This window comes from Simochromis diagramma, unplaced genomic scaffold (genome assembly GCF_900408965.1).
Source record: "Simochromis diagramma unplaced genomic scaffold, fSimDia1.1 OVJJ01000753.1, whole genome shotgun sequence".
NCBI lineage: Eukaryota > Metazoa > Chordata > Actinopteri > Cichliformes > Cichlidae > Simochromis > Simochromis diagramma.
In genome coordinates, this window is record NW_024387523.1 from 17902240 (window position 1) to 17921251 (window position 19012).

General features: G+C 43.9%; 1 protein-coding gene across 5 annotated transcripts in view; it reads left to right on the forward strand.

Moving 5' to 3' along the window:
• trit1 (tRNA isopentenyltransferase 1) overlaps positions 1-12875 on the forward strand; it is a 45127-nt gene extending 32252 nt beyond the window's left edge. For all 5 annotated transcript variants that reach the window (XM_040020397.1, XM_040020398.1, XM_040020401.1 and 2 more), the window contains 5 exons: positions 520-632; positions 796-873; positions 10740-10849; positions 11750-11867; positions 12206-12875. In XM_040020397.1, the coding sequence (XP_039876331.1) occupies positions 520-632; positions 796-873; positions 10740-10849; positions 11750-11867; positions 12206-12411 (625 nt within the window). In that variant the 3' untranslated portion in view covers positions 12412-12875. The remainder of the gene's footprint in view (positions 1-519; positions 633-795; positions 874-10739; positions 10850-11749; positions 11868-12205) is intronic.
• Positions 12876-19012: the final 6137 nt, after the last annotated feature.

Consider the following 19012-nt stretch of genomic DNA (forward strand, 5'->3'; position numbering starts at 1 on the left):
ACGCTACAATCGGCGGCCTATTTTGTACTGCTTTACAAAAGCTAAAGTATTTCCGGTCAGTTTCAGGCTGCCTTGTCTAAATAAAGGAAAACAGGAAAATAATCAGATGAGAATGTATTTTACAGATATTGTCACAGCAGTTATTCTGCTACCGCTAGCACCTGGAAAAGCCTGATTTAGCCTTGAACTGGCTGCAGTGCTCAAATTGGGGTGGTGTGCTCTGACATTTACTAAAATGCTCCGTCTGGCAAGTTCACCAGAGGATTCTGCCCCAGCCTTGTGTCAGCCCTGGTCACCGTACTGGATTTTTAGTAGCCATGGGTCCCTCCGTCTGCTCGTGTCATTCTGTCACTTTCTCTCTTGAAGGGCTTCACATCTGTTCGCTAAGAGTTTAGGAAGCGACAGAGAGATGGAGGAGGAAAGGATGAAATGAGTCACCAGCGAGTGTATAAATGTCAAGTTGAAGGCCGAAAGCTTTTATGTTGATGGATAATGTTTCCTCCTCTCCTCTCCTCTCAGTCAAGACTATCAACATGGGATTTTCCAGTCGATCGGTTTTAAGGAGTTTCACGACTACCTGACGGCTCCGGAAAGCAGCACCCAGCAGGAGAAAGACTCTCTACGAGACAAAGGTTAGAGAAACACCTGATCAAAGTCACTCAGATGGAGTTGGATGCACTGGCTGGTGGACTGCTGATCAACCACAACAATCAGGTTTTGTTTTTTGTTTGTTTTTTTTGTCCTCCCTTCATTTTGTGCTTCATCTAACGACCAGCTTGTTTTTCACTCACTCAGGTATAGAAGCTTTGAAGATTGCTACAAGGCGTTACGCCCGCAAACAGAATAAATGGGTCCGCAACCGCTTCCTCAGACGTGAGTACCATTCACCCATGCAGTGAGTGTGTGAGTCGGGTGTGGGGGGTGTATTGGTGCTGCAGACAGATCCTTAGCAATCAGCACTCTGTACCAAGATGAGATTCGTGCACTCTATTAGAGACACAATAAGCCTCTCAGCCCACTGTACTGTGTTCCTGGGTACAGAGATGGCGTGTGCGCGCGCCACCTTTTTAAAGATTTTGTTTCAGTTATTGTTATTGCCCCTTCCAGGCAAACAGAGACATGTTTGCGACCTGTTTTAAAGTCTTTCGGCTCCTCATCATACAGTTTTTGAACGTTTAGTAAGCTGAAAATTTATGCGACACAGCAGAGAAACCTGAGTGAACGTTAATTAATTCCACCTCAGTTGCCGTTGTTGCCTGATCGGGATATTCGACTGATATGCTGGTATATTCATAACAATTTTAATGCAAAAAGGCAAAATTAATGTTAATGTTCATCACAGTTCATCACAGTCTTCCCTCCCCAAGGAGCTGTTTTGTGGTTCCTTTCAAACAGCTGTAGAAAGGCTGACACCACTCTGACGTCTTTCACAAATAAATCACATGTACCGGTAAGCACAATCAACTCATTGATTTCTGTTTTAAAAAACAAAAGGCTCGATGGAAACCATAGACTGTGGTTTCAGTTTCCTTATTTGGTGAACATCTAAATCCAAGTTTTATTTTTGCAAAATGATTTTACGGTTTGAAAACATCCCGTGTAGCTCAGCAGGGAAAACCACAGCATTCATTTAATCACTGGGACAAAGTTAGATTTGATTTTATGCAGCATGTGCGCACTACTGTGACGTAGTGATTGGATAATGTTTCAAGATCCATCCCCAGCGCACACCTGCAGCTAAGACCTGTGAAAGCTTCAACCCCCCGTGCTTCCAAATGCATAGAAATGAACTTCAGTGTTTGGTTACCTGCCAGAGCAGCTGCCACTGCAGAACGGACAAGACTGCCCACTGCAGCCAAAATCAACCTGAGATTGGAAAGTGGTGATTTGCCACCGTGAGTCAGTTTAAAGTGTAGAGAGTGCGTAAGAGCAGAGTGTGTAGTGCGTCTCTCTTCCCTTGAAAAGGAAACCTGGTCCCACCGGCAGCATGCCCTGCAGTAACCCTGCCTCCTAATCCTGTTAGGCCCAAGTGGCTTAAGGCCACGCCAGGCCCTAAACCTCAATACCCCTCTTTCTGACCGCCTGCCTACCCGCTGCACACGCCATATGGACTACATCACATGTGTGCACGCGTCTGTCTGTGTTGCAGCTATAATCATAGAAACATGCAGTAATCTGTCTAAGATTGTCTACTTGTGTTCACGTGTGTGCTTTTAAGTGTGTCCTGCCTTTAGACAATCCATATAACACTGCCCCCCTCTTATATACACACACACACACACACACACACACACACACACACACACACACACACACACACACACACACACACACAGAAGACCCTGCTTAGACTGTGCTCTGTCTGCTGCATCAGGCCTGAAAATGCAGGTGGCAGCAGAGGAGATTAGCTCTCCTCAAAGACCTCAACCTCCCATCCAATGAAGTCTCAGAGGAAATACTTTTTTTTTTTTTGTTAAATTTGTGGATGTTATGATCAGAACTTTGTTGGTATTTTTTTTTTTTTTTAAATTTATGGACCATGATCGTTTTTATTCACTGGATTAGAGAAATATAAACCAGAGCAAGAACAGCGTCAATCAGGCAAACATCTCTTTGAGTCAGACCAAGAGTAGCTATAAAAAGTAGTCCCTTGGAAATATGTGCAGCAGTAGTCTACTGTAGCATTTACTGAGGACTGCATTTTTGCTTGCTTTATTTATTTATTTATTCTTTTTGTTTCAAAGAGTTGAGTGTACAAGTTACAGCAGATAACAAGAACTTTCTAAAGTTTTTAAAGTATAAAGATATTGGTCTCAATTTTAAGGGTGACTAGACAAACAGATATACTAAGAAAGTATCTTTGTTGTGAAGATAAACCATCCCTGGCGTCGTGTTTCTTCTAGTAATACACACAAATTTACCAGGAAGTCCATTTGAAGAAACACATCAGTCATTTGAAGGATTTTTGCTGCGAATACCAAAACACTGCACAGTTAAGTTATCACAAGGAAGAATTTGAAGGACAGCTTTTTTGACAGGCACCAGATAAATGGCTTGAAGAAGGCCTTCGTGTTACTAGATAAGAATGTACAAGCTCATATTTAATTACCCAATGCACCAGCCTTGTAGGGTGGCTTTGCTGCAAAAGCTGAGTCATGAGGGACTGTGTTGCCGGATGACCTTCTCTGTTTGTGTGGTTCTGGAAACATGTTGTTCTTGCTGTTGACTCCATTGACGTTGTTTTTGTCGGTGTCTGTGCAGAGATGGTGGGTAAAGTGTTTCATTGTTACAGATCAGGACAGAATTATTTGGCGAGATTTACAGTTCCACACGCACTGAAGCGTCCTCACTGCATAATACTTCCAGCACCGTGTTTCACTAAGGGGGGCGGTGTTCTTTGGGTTGATTGCCTTCTTTCTGTAAGCATAAGCAGCGTCTAGTTCTAGTTTCGTCTCATCTGACCAAAGGATGTGCAATATTCCAGTATTGCATAATCTTTCTCCAGGCTGCCTTAGCTATTTCAGTCTGGCTTGAAGGTGTCGCTTCTGAGAAGGGAAGTTTTTCTTCTTCTGTAGCCTCACAGTCCATTCCTGTGCTGGCTTCTAGTGACTGTCTTTTTTGAGACTACAATTCCCAGCTAGATTAAGTCATTCACTTGTGTTTGGCATTGGTTCTGGAGTCTTTAGGCATATCTCTCACTAGTTTCCTTTCCAGATTCTTTGAAATCTTTCACTTCCTGCCTCTCCTAGGCTTGTTCTGTCCTGTGTGGCTCACTTTGAATTTCTTGATGATACTTTGACTCCTGTTCCTGACACGTGGAAACGCTGTAATAATGTTTTGTATATGTCCTACTTTTTGAGCATCACTTCTTCTTTTTCTAAAGCCCAAAAATGCCAAAAAGTCTATTTTTGGCACGATGCTTTCCCAAGTGACAGTTCAAAGACATGCTGAAGTTTTTAGACTGTTTAAATTGTAAAATAACTCTTAGTTTTAACTTGATTTTACACACTTTGAGCATTACAAAGGTAACGCGCATCAGCTTTTGTTTACAGCTGGAGTTTTTGTATCATTGGGATCCAGTCAATTCTCAGTGTCAGTAACTAGCAGAATACTGTTGGCTGTAGGGCAGCGGGGTGTTTATCGTAAAATCTGACCCAGTTCCTTTGAAAATAAATCAATCTACAGGCTGTTGGAGCCAACCAAGAGAGTTGGGGAAGGTCTGAGTTAGTCACATCTGCTCAGATAGTAAAAACACACATATTAGATTAATTAAAGATTTGCCCAAGGACAGCCCTGTAATGCTACCCCTGGTTGGGGGATGCCCCTAACCAAAGTTTTGCTCTCATCCACCTTTCTGTTCTGCATCATCTCCGTTGACCTCTCTGTCTTGCTCTGACTGCTGACCTCCTTTTCTGTTTCGCCCGAGTCCCACACATGCCCGCACAGATGCCGGCAGGCCTCAGCTGAGCAGGCTAATCTCTTGAAGCGTTACAGAGCTGCTGGGAATGTGCCCCGACCACACAAACGCGGGCAACAGGGTCGCTGGGGTCCGCGCAGACCAACCCAGGCATGCAGAAACTAGTGGGTCAAAGGGAAAGACAAATTGAATACGACAGAGCCTCAGTCAGGCTAACAATGAAGTAGATTAAAGAAGCTAGAACATAATCTGAATGCTGACTTTATATGTAGGCTGAATCACATGCCTCGAAGGCACAAGTTTAACCCAGTTTTACGGTTCACGTTTAGTAGCAAATGTCAGAGCGAGAGTTGGTGGGCGTTCAGTGCTTTAAATACTTCTCAGCAGGATACGTGGTTGTTGATGGACTCAGCTCTGGTTGCTGTGAGGATTTAAGCACCAGGTCAGCCAGCTTAGAAGAAATCAAGCTTAATTTGACTTGCCTTTATTTGGGGCTGTGTGTGGGTGTACACCTATAGTGTGTGCGTGGCGAGGGGGGTGGACTTAATTAGTTGATTTAATTACCCTTAAACTACATAGTAATCTGAGGTTATATTCCTTTTATCAGGTGCTGAATCTAATGCAGATGAGGCAGCTCCCTCTGTTTAGTAAAACTCCCACAAGGCAGGCATACAAGTGCAAACAGCACCTGTAACCAGGTTACGCAGGTGTAGTTTGACCAAGGCCTCGTGAGCGTTAAGTAACAGGGGGATAGGTGTCTTTCAGTCCCAGGAGTAAATGAGTGAGTGAAGGATGGATGGAGGGCGACTGAGAGGAATGGCACATGGACGGCTGGGTTGGTTAAAGAAGGGAGAGTAATTTGATCCAGCTGAGGCAACAGGTGTGGGGTGAGTTTACACCCTTGTCCACTAGCAAGTGTGAAACCTTCATGAACTCTCTCTCTCTCTCTCTCTCTCTCTCACTCACACACACACACACACACACACACACACACACACACACACACACACACACACACAAATAAATAAATAAATAAATAAATAAATAAATAAATAAATAAATGCAATCTCATACCATGGATAAAAACAAGACTGTGTTGTTGTTGCCAAAGAGACCTCTCTGCGACCTCCGCTCAGCAGATGGGCAAGATATGTTTAGGCGGAAACGCTGGCGAGAAATCTAAAATCTTATTTTGCTGAGGTGAGGTGGGGAAGAGATGGTGTAATAAGAAAAAGACTCGTCTCTACTCCTCAGAACAAATATAACTGGCTTGTCATAGAGTATTCAACCGCTACGCCACAGTGGCTCATACAAATGCCACAGGGTACATGTGAATCAGGAGAGACAGTCATTCATTACAAAACACATCTGCCATTGTGAAAAACACAGAGTGACTTATAGTTGTGTCTGTAAGTATTTGGACATTGACAGGTTTTTGGGTTTTTTTTTTTTGTAATTTTGCCTCCTTTATGGGGTTTAATGGTTTATGAATTCCATCCATTTGTATTCACAGTCCCATTGTCTGAGCCTCAAAACTATCTGGGCAGTTCACTGTCTATGTCAGGGGTGTCCAGCTCCAGGCCTCAAGGGTCAGTGTCCTGCAGGTTTTAGATGTGTCCTTGATCCAACACAGCTGGTTTAAATGGCTAAATGACCTCCTCAACATGTCCTGAAGTTCTCCAGAGGCCTGGTAATGAACTGATCATTTGATTCAGGTGTGCTGACCCAGGGTGAGATCTAAAACCTGCAGGTAACCAGCCCTTGAGGCTTGGACTTCCCCACTCCTGGTCTATGAACTGTGAGAGCAGTAATGCTGACCCAAAATAGTTTGCCCATTAAAAAAAAAAAAAGTAGGTGAAGGATGCCAAAGTCTTCCGTATAAACAATTGGTGCCACTTGTTGTTTTTATCCACTTACGAGAAGTTGATCTCTTGTTTATGCAAAGTCCAGGAACTGCTAGCCTGCACTCTTAGCTTATCTTCACACTTCACAGCTAATTAAAGCAAAGCGACTTCCGCTGCACTTTTCGGTTAATGCGGCAGCTTCTCTCGCACACTTTAATTTCTGTGGAGTGTGAGGCTGCTGTTTGCTGTTGAGCGATGTGTCAAAGAACTTTTAGGAAGATCCAACTGCATTTACAGATTTGCTTGCCACGCTTCTCCTCTCTTCTCTTTGAAACGCACTACTGTACTTTGCACTTGGACTCTGAGGTGTGTCCAGTGTTGGTGAACGGCCTGAATGAGTCGGTGTAGTTTGATGATCAGTTTCAGCTTTGTGAATCTACATGACGTGTTCATCCTGCTGCAGGCTTTAATTCTTATGGTAGTTACAGCCAGAATATCAACCAGAAATCTGGGGAAAAAAAACACATTACGTAAAAGTTATAAATTAATTTGCGTGTCACTGAGTGGAAAAAAACCCCAAGCAAAACACGACTCAGTATTTGGTGTTTTTGGTGCTGTGGTCCCAACTGCCTGCAGATCATTAACAAGGTTCTCCCGTGTAGTGTTGGGCTGATCCACCATGTTTCTCATGATCATTTGTAACCGATTGATCGATATGATTGTAGTCAGTCTGTGGTAGCCGGAAATGTGGGGACCTAATACTTCTTTAGAGAATGTTTATCTCTTTAAGAGTGTGCAAATAAGCTGCATTAATCACCAGTATACTGCGCTCTCATTGGTAGCTGTTTCAACTGCTCACCTTGAGGCTGAGATAAAGTTTTTCTCAAGATCTGCTCGCTTCTCATCACTAATAGATTATGTTCTGCTCCTACTTTCTGTGATCTGAGGTTATCATGTCACTGTGAATGCTTCCTGTGTGAGGATGCAGCTTAATGTATAGAGAGCTTAGATTTTAGATTCCCTCATTCCACAAAAAATCCCCAGAAATAAAGTCCACTTTTTACAGATCCCTACCTCCCAAAGGAAACTTGAACCAGCCGTACTCAACCTGCTTCAGAAATTCGATCACAAACAACAGTTAAACGACGGAGGTGAGTGAGACGAGAAGTGGAAGAGGAACTTTAGGAAAGGGGAAGGAGGCTGTTGAGTCAATAGCGGCAGCTGCGGTGTTCCAGTGTGGGTGGCAGCCAAAGAAGCACAGCTGGGCCAGGGGACATCGCGCTGAGGCTGGTAGCGGAGCTTTTATAGCAAAGCACACACAGCCGCACATCCTCACTCAGCAAACACAAGGATAACACAGCAAATGACTTCTCGCCCGCTTGTTGCAACAGGTGGACAACTGTTTCAACACGCGCGCACACACCCGGCGCTGGCAGGCAGCTGCCCAGCGACAGATTCTGCTCCTTATTGTTGGCAAGGCCATCTCCCCTGTGCACTCGAAAGGCAGCGCTCACGCTTTGTGTTTTCTCCAAGTGTGCGTGCGCGCGCCCACACCGACCACCTTTGTCCCTTCGGCATTTCTTATCAACTCTCATTCGAGATGTTGCTGATTAGCGGGGTTAAATTTCACCAGATCCCAAACGAGAATCATTGTGGAGCATCTGGCAGCCCACCGTACAGTATCTCCCCTTTTATTTACCACCGCTCCACTCTGCCCAGGGGGGAGGTTAGCGACTGCAGAAGGGAATTGTAGGAGGGTGCTGAGAGAGATAAAAACACAAAGTAAGGAAACAGATAGTGTCAACAGGAGGGCGCAGAATGCCCACTGCTGAGGTGAAGTAAATATTAGAGAACCTGAAGGCGAGATCGCCAACTCTGCATCTGGTGCAGGTACGCCAGGTGACACTTGCTGCCGCCGCCACCTGCCTGGTATTGTGCCGCCAACACAAAAGACTTACCTCCACACTCACATGAAGGAACCATGCAAATAGAATCAGAGGCTTTGATTAACAGTAACTGCTGTTTGACAATACACAGACAAGCCCGACTGAGTTGAGGACAAAGTTTTGAGGATAAGTGGTGCACACAGACAAGAGGAGGGGAAAAAACACATGCTGTGAAGCCAAGTGATGCAGGTGCAGGGTGAGATTCTGCTATTAAGGAGCCTTTTGTTTGTTTTTGCATTTGAACCTTGTGTCAGATTAATTTAAGCACAGCTGGTCTCAGCATGAAAGAATAAAATATGTCACGTGTTTAAATGGCTGACTGCAGATTAAGCCTACAATATGCAAATTTCACCCAGTGGCAGTTGAACTGCAGTTTGTACCAAGAGTGAATTGTAAGTGTAGAGCTGCCGGGTGTGGCTGTATGGGGACTCATTGTTCCCACACACACACACACAGAGCCACAGTCAGTCCTCTGACAAAGTCAACACTGTTAGTCATACAGTCAGGACTCTGTGTCTCTCTGTGATAATGGAGGCCCAGACGGCTCCCAGTGGAGTTCAGTCTATAGGATGTCTGCTGCCCTCAAATCCACGGTTGACTTTGTGTAGAAAGGATTAAGACATAATTGAGTTGGCAAACAGCGCTTTATAGGTTAATGGGATTCGCTTACCTGAGAGTGTGAGCTTAACACACATATATTCTAATCAGACTTTGAGTTACCAAAGTTGGAAAACCAGAACAACCCCAGATTCACGCGTTCTGTAGATTGTCCAGTTTGCCTAATTTAGAATGTTTTTCTAACCTCTAACTAACTGGGAACATAATGGAGTGGTGTTATATATTATATATTATTCCTTTGTGTTTAAGGTGTCAAGAGTCTAACGTTTATTTTTTTTAAATTGCATTCAATGTAAAAATTATATGCATTGCATGCAGAAGTATGCAATGTGGTTTTGTTGTGTTTTGATGGAAAAAAGGGAAACGGCTGCAGTGACTGTGACCTGCAAACATGCAGGGTAATGCAGTATATGAGGCAAAATCAGAGGTTGCCAGTGGTTGAGGTGAAAAGCAAACATTGTCCAAAGAAGTGTTGAGAGAGCTCCAGAAAGCCTGGAGAACCATTTCCTCGAAACCACTTTAAACAATTACACGAATGTCTGGCTCCTTGGAAGCAGATTTTTTTATTTATTTATTTTTAATGGAAGAATTTTGCACAGTACTGTACATTTGACCCATTCATTAACATTTACCGCCATCCACCATGTTTTTCTGTAAGCTTGGCAACTTATAGACAAAAATGTTCTCCGGCTTTCCGACTTGTCGTTCCGGGCATTTTCGCAAATTTTCCCTTTCAGCCAACCGAACTGAACATGAAGGCGCAAAAGCACAACCAAATCCCCGAGCTGTAAGCTGTCGAGTTGTATTCTGGGTAATGTAGGCTCCAGTTTTTAGCATGAAGAAGGTTTGAAATAAGGTTCTGCTGCACCTGCACGTTTGTTCAGTCATGGTTGCTGCTGTCTCGTCTGGAGTCAGGTTGGTTTCTTTTCGCTGCGTCGTGTCTGAGTACAGCCTCAGAGTTTGCGCCTCTCTCGTGCATTCAGACCGCAGTCGTAACCTTGATTCCTTGAAAAGATAACCATCTAGCTAGCTTTGAATGTCATTTAAAACCCTGTCTGTTTGTATTTTCTAACCATCTGGAGGAAAAACTCTTTAGTACAATAAAAGGAGAAAGTGAAGACAACTTGTGTGACAATGTGTCGTAGTGTGCACTGACACGAAAGAGTCAAAAAATGGAGCTCAGACTCTTTTTTTTTTTTTTTTTTTTTTTTTTCTGTTTTCCTGCTCATTTATTTAATCATTAAAAAGTTGCATCTGTTAGAAGTCACTCTCTGCAAGTTGCACCGATCTAAATTTCCATGGTACGCCTTGAAGGGCAGCGGCTCTGGATGCAGGCGAGCGCTGGGATAGACAGAGAGACGAGCGGGGCAAGGTCTGGTGCTGCCGTTGCGTTCCCGAGGCCTGGCCCGGAGACTGCTGACTGATGCAAAATAGAAACACGGGGGTGGAAGAGTTTGAGGGTGAGACAGTGAGTGAAAGCTGAAGCGAGACTGATGGCGGGAGAGAAAGAGAGACGGCGCACAAGACACGAGGGTGGGAGGAAGGAGGGGGGAGACATTATCGAGCCAGTGTGAGTCAGCAGGTTGATGGAGCTTCAGGGTGCGGCTCCAGCACATCGCCGCTCCTGTGCGTTACCCAGTTTGAACTGGCCTGTCTCAGCCGTTGTAGTTTGCAGACAGACCCTCCGGAGCTTCATTGTTTTATTTATATATATATTTATTTATTTATTTGTGTACAATGAGCACTGTCACTGTCAGAGGTCTGAAAGTTTTTTTCAAGGCTTTTTTCCCCTCCACCTGTTTATTAAAAATAAATCGTTGGAAACACTGAATCCAATATCAAATCAAGTCCTCGTTGTCCTTGTCAAATGTATAAGTGTGTGTTTTTGACCTTTCTGTGTGTATGTGTGTACAGGACCAGGGGACAACATCCCTGCAGTGTATGGCCTGGATGTGACGGACGTGTCACGGTGGGAGGAGACGGTGCTGGACCCTGCACTGCAGATACTGGACAGCCTCAGTAAGGTGGGGCCTCAGCAGTCTAAAGTGGCAGCTTCCTGTTGGCTGCTTTCATCTGGTGCTGTGGAATCTTTCTCTTTTACTTCAGTTCCTTTCGCTACTCTTTATCATTCTTTATCTTTTCATTGCGTACTTTGTGGTTTTACATTTCCTTCCTTTCATCCTTTTGCCATTAGTGTGTTCCTCTCCTTGTTTGCTCTTATTTATTCCTCCTTTTGAGCATATGTCCTTCTTCCTTGGATTTGCCTTATTTGGGCTTTTTTTGTCCCATTTTTATTAATTTTTCTTCTATTTATTTTTCCTTTCTGCGATTTCCTAATTCTTTTTTGTCCTTCAGTTGTCAAAGGGCGATGGCGTGTTGTCGCCACACCGCCAGGCGGGTGGTGTGGACACCCGAGTTTGAATAATACAATTTGAGAACGAGGCAACGTAGAATTTTAAAATTGACATCACGGATGAAACTATTAAAAATGTTTGAATCTCAGTGACCTCGATGTCAAAGTCTAGTTTGTTCTTTGGTTGAAAAAGGAAAAAAGGCCTTTGTTTGTATAAAATTGTCTTCTGCAACACGTTTGCTGTTAGCCGAATTTAGGTTACTTGTTTGCTTGTGATATTTAGCATTACCAAACTGCTTGTTTTTCCACGGTTCACCCATCCCGGTGAACTCCACTTGTCAACCATTCAGCATTTCGTAGACTCATACGTCTCTCCATTACAAGATCTCGGAGGATCACACAACCGGGCACATTTATGGGACCATAAATCATGCTTTACTCTGCTGCCTATCCGATGTTCTGCTTCCGTTCCCTTTTTTGTTCCCTAAAAGTTTGTTTTAGAAACATCATAAATATTTTTTTCAGATTTAAAACCTTAAAAAAACCAGACTTTTTTCGCTCCACTTCTCAGCATGAGGAGCCAGCTATTGCACCAGTCAGAGCGCAGGGGGCGGAGCAGAGAAACAAGCGGAGCCACCACACGTGTGACCTGTGTGACAAAGTGATCATCGGTGACCTGGAGTGGACAGGTGAGGCATAAGCATGTGGGGGGGGGGTGTGTGAATGTGAATATAGATGTTTGCTAACGATACTAACATGTTCATCAAAGCACCGAGGACAAGCAAACTGAGAAGTACTAAAGAAGTCGTACCATGTTATGTATTTGACTGTTTAGCGCTGCCTTAAGATTCTGTGGAGATTCATGCCCAGTGCTAAAAACAGATTCTTTTCTCTACATGCTCACCTGATCACCTCTGGGCCCTGTTGCACCAAGTCTTGTGACTTGGCCTCTTGGTGACTTGGTCTGTTTCTCTGTCTGTCTTGCTAAATATATCCAAGGCGTGTCGTTTATCCTCTGTACCCGCAGCTCACCTGAAATCCAAGAAGCATCACTATCATGTGAGGAAGAAGAGGAAGTGCGATCCATCCTGTGACCAGTCGCAGAGGACCAGTGCACCTTCCGACTCTGCAGCAGAGACTCTTTTAAAAGACTCTTGTGATACTGTTGCTCCGGGCAGCGGTGATCAGGACTCTTCTGGGACGACACATGAGGAAGTACCAGTGACTCTTTAAAAAGCCTGCACTGACTCTGATCCACATCCATCTTCACTCAGGTCTCCATCCAGTACTTATATGATTAATTCCTGGTTTCCATAGGATCGAATTTATTTATTAATTCCTGAATTCCAACAAAAAATCCCTCCTTCATAGATGCTGAAGCCCTCGAGCTTCAGGTTCTTGCAGCATTTTTTTTTCTTTTTCTTTCCAGTAGCAACACAGACCGAAGTGAATAAAGTACATGATTTATGGCGTGTGCAGGCAAAGAATAAAAAAAACAAATCATAATTTATTTTTTAACACTGCCTGAAAATCTAATGTAAATTTTAAGAGAGGTTTATTTTTCAATTTTTTAAGACTGTGCTGTATATACCACTGCTATGGACTCTCTAGTTTGTCAGCATTTCAGGCTTCAGGACAGATTGTTAGTTTTAGGCCCGGTCACCTTTATTTCAAATAAACTCCCAAAGTTTTCTCAGCTCATGCTCCGAACCTGTAATCTTGTGACATAAAATATTTTATTATTAAACATATTTTTATTAAACTGGAAAAAAAAAGTCTCTTTCTGGAATTTCCCAAAACTTTATAGAGAATTCAAATGAAATGAGCACTCAGAGCGCGCGCTAACAATGAAGGTCTAGGTCAAATGCTTAGCCAACATAGATACTGTTGTCTGCTGAGGCCTAGTGTATTGTTGTGAAGTTGGTAAATGATCCATAAAAAAGATTGTGGGTAATATGAAGTTTTTGCTGATTTACTGAACAGCTCGAGCTGGTTTTGGGGTCTACCATCACACAAAACTTGAAGATGATGTCTTGAAAACTGTGGATGCTACACCGTTACAGACAAACAGAACTAATACACGTTTAGGGGGTGAAATCGGGGGGACACGGACTTAACGCTATAGCATTGACAGTAAAGACAGCTGTGGACCTCCAGCCTCCACCCACTGTGGAAGCAGACTCGGGTTTTTTAGGAGACTGCAGCCATGCAGAGACCCTGATGGACTGCCAACCAACGCCTCACTCACACGTCACCCCATGTGGTCAGGTGAGAGACCCTCGATGACATAACGAGTCCTTCCCCAGGTTTACCTGACGATAACTTCTTTAGGTGATCGGACGCTCTCCTTCTCTCATCTTGGCTCGAGTTTGGACTTTTAGGAAAGAAGCATTTGGATCCCAATTATGTCGTTTTCGGAATCCTAGGAAGTCTAAATTGTATTTATCCAAGTGACGGTGCTTTTATGCCACTCAAACGAGAAGTAGAAAGCACAAAATTGGATTTCAGGGGTCTCTCGATGCGACAGCAGCAGTTTAACCTTGGTCTCATTGAGGTCTCATTGAGCTCTCATTGGCCTGCTGACACAGCACTGAGCTTGGTCCTTTGTTTGCCGGCTGCCACCTCATTTTACACTCATGAAATATGTTGTTTCTGGTCTTTTGTTCACTAGTCACCTGATTGGCGTGGTTTATCTCCTGAGTGGAGCCCAGCCGAGCTCATTTCAGCCCTGACGACGGTGTAAACCACCAGCAGGTCAGGCTGTGAGAGGAGTGTGTTTTCACAGCGGTGATAACAGGTCTTTGTTTATCCGGCAGCGTGCCGTACCGCTTTCAACCCGAGGCGTGTCTTCCCCCCGCTGTAAAGCCACAATACCTGGCATCGCTCCAGAGGCTTTCTTTGGCGGTGCTTTTCCGTCTCCTCACCTTGCTCCTGCGTTAACGCTCTCTGTCTTTAAGTTTTCAGTTGCGGTCTTACAGTCTGAGGAATTACAGAGTTTAGTTCACAGGCTCCCAGAAGTTGACCTCATCCACATGGCTAAAAATATTTCCAGCAGCATAATAGCTGGAAGTGTGCGTCTGTCTGCGTGAGTTGTGTTCCACATTCTCTCTCTTTCCAAACTGGGTCAGGCCTCCAGCTTACTGGGGTATTACCATACAGTACGGGAGTCACAGTGATAGCAAAGGTCACTGTACGGCTCGTGTCTGGTTTTTATAACCACTCCTCTGTTTGGATGGTTTGTTTTTCTTTCCTTCTGTTGTCCATTTCGAATCAGCTACGGCTCTATTTTTTTCCACTGCAGCACTTTTTTCATCTTGGTGATCTCTGTAATGACAAAAAACCAACGAGAGGGATCTTTGAATGAGGAAAAAGCATTACTGTCAGGCATCCAACGTGCTGTTAAATGCCTCGCATTTTCTTTAGTAATTTTACACGTGGTGTGTAGTTATCTTGAGTGGCTCAGCGAGTCTGGCTTGGCACCTCCAAGCACCACTGAATCACCTCACATTTAAGAGCCAAGCTTGCGCAATTCGGTGACATAAAGCACCTTGACTGGAATGCCAGTATCCACAGTCACAAGGCTAATTAGCGATGTGCACACTGTGAAGCAACGTGTCATCGATGCACGCACTGAATGAATAAAGCTTTGAAACAGGCTGGGGGGGTGGTGTACTGCAGCTGTAGCTGCCACCCTTCTTCTAAATCTACCCTATGTATGTGCGTGTGCATGTGTTTGAGTTTGCATGCATAGCTGCATCAGTTAGTGAGCCATACAATGATTCTCCCAGTTTCAGCACTTTTCTGCTTCTCCCTCTCTCTGTCCAGTCCTCACCATAGCCAGTCAGTATTTTTAAATGCTCTGAGCACATACCGCCCCATACATGAGGCCCAGTATAGGGGAACTGTACATGCGGTAGCCTAAAGATGTCCATTGGTCTGGCCTGTTCACCTTGGGGCCTTGGCCTTTAGTACTCCATATACTGCCTCCTGCGTGGGCTGTAAATCAACGGTATAAACCAGACTTCACACAACCTCACGCATTGGTAGCCTGACTCTGCAGAGCAGAGCTGATATTAGCCTGCCTGACAGCTCAACAGAAAGAGATTCTAAACAGTTTACCAAAGGTGGAGGCTAAGTATGTTTCCATGCTAGTTGTTCATAAGCACCTGCAATTGGCCACCTCGAATAATACCCATGAAAACATTTTGATTGGTCTATTTTTCTTTCAAGCAGTAAGTGCATTTTTACCACTGAGGTACTGTTAATTTCAGTTTCTAGACCAACCAAACTCTTCGATTAAGGTGCACTCCATCTGTACTGTTAAGACACTGAAAGGAGGCTGCTGAAAATTTAAAGGACGGAAAGACAAGGCTAGGAAACTTTAAATACAATGTTTGGGTTTCTTCAAGGCCTCTCTCCACTAATTGGAGTCATTGAAGTCATTGAACTGGACTTCTCAACCGTGTTTTTGCTGCTAGTGCCTTTTAGAACATTATTACTGGAATTATCTGACAAATAACTCGGCTTTATCAGCGCTACAGGCAGAAGGATTCTGCTTCAGATTTGATGACTGAAAATGTTGTACTTCATTAGGCTGTTAGCAGTAATGAGCAGGTAGGGCTGCTCGATTATGGCAAAAATGATAATCACGATTATTTTCACTGAAATTGAGATATCGATTATTTGACTATTTATTTAACAATAACAATGTATTGAATAATGGCTTTAAAGATTGTCCAAAATAATATAAAATAGTGTGCAAATACTGATAACAGTGCAAATGTTTGCAATATAAAAAATAAATGAAAAATGTAAACATCTATGTTTAGTGAACTTTGCAGTGTAGCTCTGTGGTGCAGCTACGACACCGTAGCAAAGTTTACACACTATGTCTACTTGATCCACGTCTGACTCCGCGAACCCATAATGTTTCCACACCACTGAAGGTTTTTGGTTTTTTTAACCTCTCTTTTCAACCAACGACAGTCACTCTCTCCTCTCCAAATAACTTCTGCTTAGCTTTCCAAGCTTCCCTCGGGTCCTCTTAATTGTTGTGACGCGTGTTCGAAACGCAGAGAGGTGCGCTCGATTTGCTACAGGAGCAGTGCGAGAGTAAAGCACGAGGGAGGGGCTAATAATCGGCTCAGTCATTTTTAATGATCGTTGAAAGCCCAGATCGTAATTTAGATTAAAATTCAATTAATTGAGCAGCCCTATGAGTAGGTGTCTGTGTTTTGCAGTACTTTCTGGATGCAGATGTTAATCAAGTTTGCTAGCATTAGCTGATAATTTAGCACTGGTCCTCACGTCAAAATATAGCTCTACAAGGTTCAAGGTTCAAGGTTCTTTATTTGTCACATGCATAGTTATACAAGTATAACACACAGTGAAATGTAGGCTGACACGCTCCTCGACATGTGCAAAAATTGGGGGGGGGTGTAGAGGAAGAACATTATTTATATATATATATATATATATATATATATATATATATATATATATATATATATGTATATGTATGTATATATATATATATATGTATATGTATATGTATGTATATATATATATATATATGTATATGTATATATATATACATACATACATACACTGGGTGAATGTGCAGTAGTAGCAGCAAGCAGGTGAATTCTGTATATTAATATGAATAGACATCTGACTGTTTTACAGGAGACAATATAAACATATTTAAAATTAAAGGAATTTGAAATGTACATTGTGCCTTGGTTTAGTGTCTGGAAGAGAGTCCTGTCTCAGTCAATTATAGATGATGTGAGAGGGCGGGTGTGTGTGTTTAGGGCACGGATGGCTTGGGGATAGAAGCTCCTCTTGAGTCTCTCTGTCCTTGCCCGGAAGATGCGGAACCTTCTACCAGATTGCAGAAGTTGGAACAGTTTGTTGCCAGGATGGGACGGGTCCTTCAGTATCTGCGCTGCTCTAGTCCGGCATCTCCTGGTGTAGGTGTGCTGAAGCGGGGGGAGAGCAATCCTGCAGCAGCGTTCTGCTGTACGGATCACTCTCTGGAGAGCTTTTTGGTCCTTCACACAGCTGTTCCCAAACCACGATGTCATGTTCTGTGTGAGGATGCTCTCCACAGCGCCTGTATAGAAAATCCTGAGGATCTTTGGAGAGACCCTGAACTTCCTCAGTTGTCGTAGGTGATACAGGCGCTGCCTAGCCTTTTTGGTCTGGACCTGAATGTGGGCAGACCATGTCAGGTCTGAGGAGATGTGGACACCAAGATACTTGAAGGACTGCACCCTCTCCACTGGAGCTCCATTGATGATGATGGGCTTGTAGTCTCTGTGCTGACCCCTTCTGAAGTCCACCACCAGCTCCTTGGTCTTGCTGACGTTCAGCTGGAGGTGGTTGTCCTGGCACCACGATGCCAGATTCTTCACTTCATCCATGTAGGCCGCCTCATCGTTGTTGGAGATGGCACCCAACACCACTGTGTCGTCAGCAAACTTCACAATGGTGTTGGAGCCATGGGTGGCCACACAGTCTGAAGTGTAGAGGGAGTAGAGCAGTGGCGAGAGGACACATCCCTGAGGTGCTCCTGTGTTGATGGTGATGCTGTTGGAGAAGCACCTGCCCACCCTCACCACCTGAGTTCTGCCAGTGAGGAAGTCCAACACCCATGCACACAGACGGCTGTTAAGTCCCAGATCCCTCAGCTTTGTGAACAGTCTGCAGGGCACTATTGTGTTAAACGCTGAACTGTAATCAACAAACAGCATTCTCACATAGTTACCCTGTTTCTTGTCCACGTGGCTGAGAGTGGTGTGTAGGACGTGGGCGATGGCATCCTCTGTGGATCTGTTGGATCTGTAGGCGAACTGCAGCGGATCTGTGGTGTCTGGGATGGAGGAGGAGATGATGTTCTTCAGCAGCCTCTCAAACACCTTCATTACTACCGAGGTCAGTGCAACTGGCCGGTAATCGTTCAGGGATGAGGGTTTACAAAACCAACATGGTGGTAGATGAACTGCTAACATCAAGGCCTCACTTGCGCAAGCCTAGAGACTAGTCACGACCCCCTGGCAACCTCCAGTCACAAGATAAAAATGAGTATTCTCCAACTGGTTTAAGAGTGGTCGCTGGTTGTTGCTAGGCGAAATTGGGCATTAGGCTAATTAGGTACCTTAGCTAAAAGCTTTTATCTAAGGTACCTAATTAGCCTAATGCCCAGTGCTTAGGACCAACAGTGGGTCAACTGGAGTTAGATTGGTTTCCCAGCTCATTCCTGTGGCACTTTCTGTTGGTGCTTTTCACCTATAAATAGAAGCGGCCTGTTTTCAGTCTTTATGCTAAGATTAGCTCCAGGCAGTAGCTGTTTAATTAGCATAGCATAGAGATAGCTATGTGACTATTCTCAAGGAACTTCCTAATAAAAGAAATTGAGTAAACTTTCCTTTGATGATTTCTTGTAAAGTAACTGTGATACTGTCTTTTTAACCAGTCAGACCTTTATTTTTGATCATTCTCCTCATTAATTTTTCTAGTTTGTCCTCTAATTGAGCTCAATGGACCGCTGTATTTGAGCTTTGTGGGCTTCTCAGAGCTCTGCTTGTAGTAGTGTGTCACCCAGTGACTGTGCATCTAGGTAATTTGAAGTCCACCTAATCCTAATCTCTAATCCCGTTTGACTAAACATTCTCTGCCATCTGGCTCTGGCGAGACGAAAAAAAATGCTTGCACGTATCTACACAGGCAGACATGCAAGCATCTAATCAGATAGGTGGTAGCCAAAGTCACTGTTGAAATGAAGAGAAATATCAGTTCTGCTTGTGCGGAGAATTCTTAGAGATACCAGAGA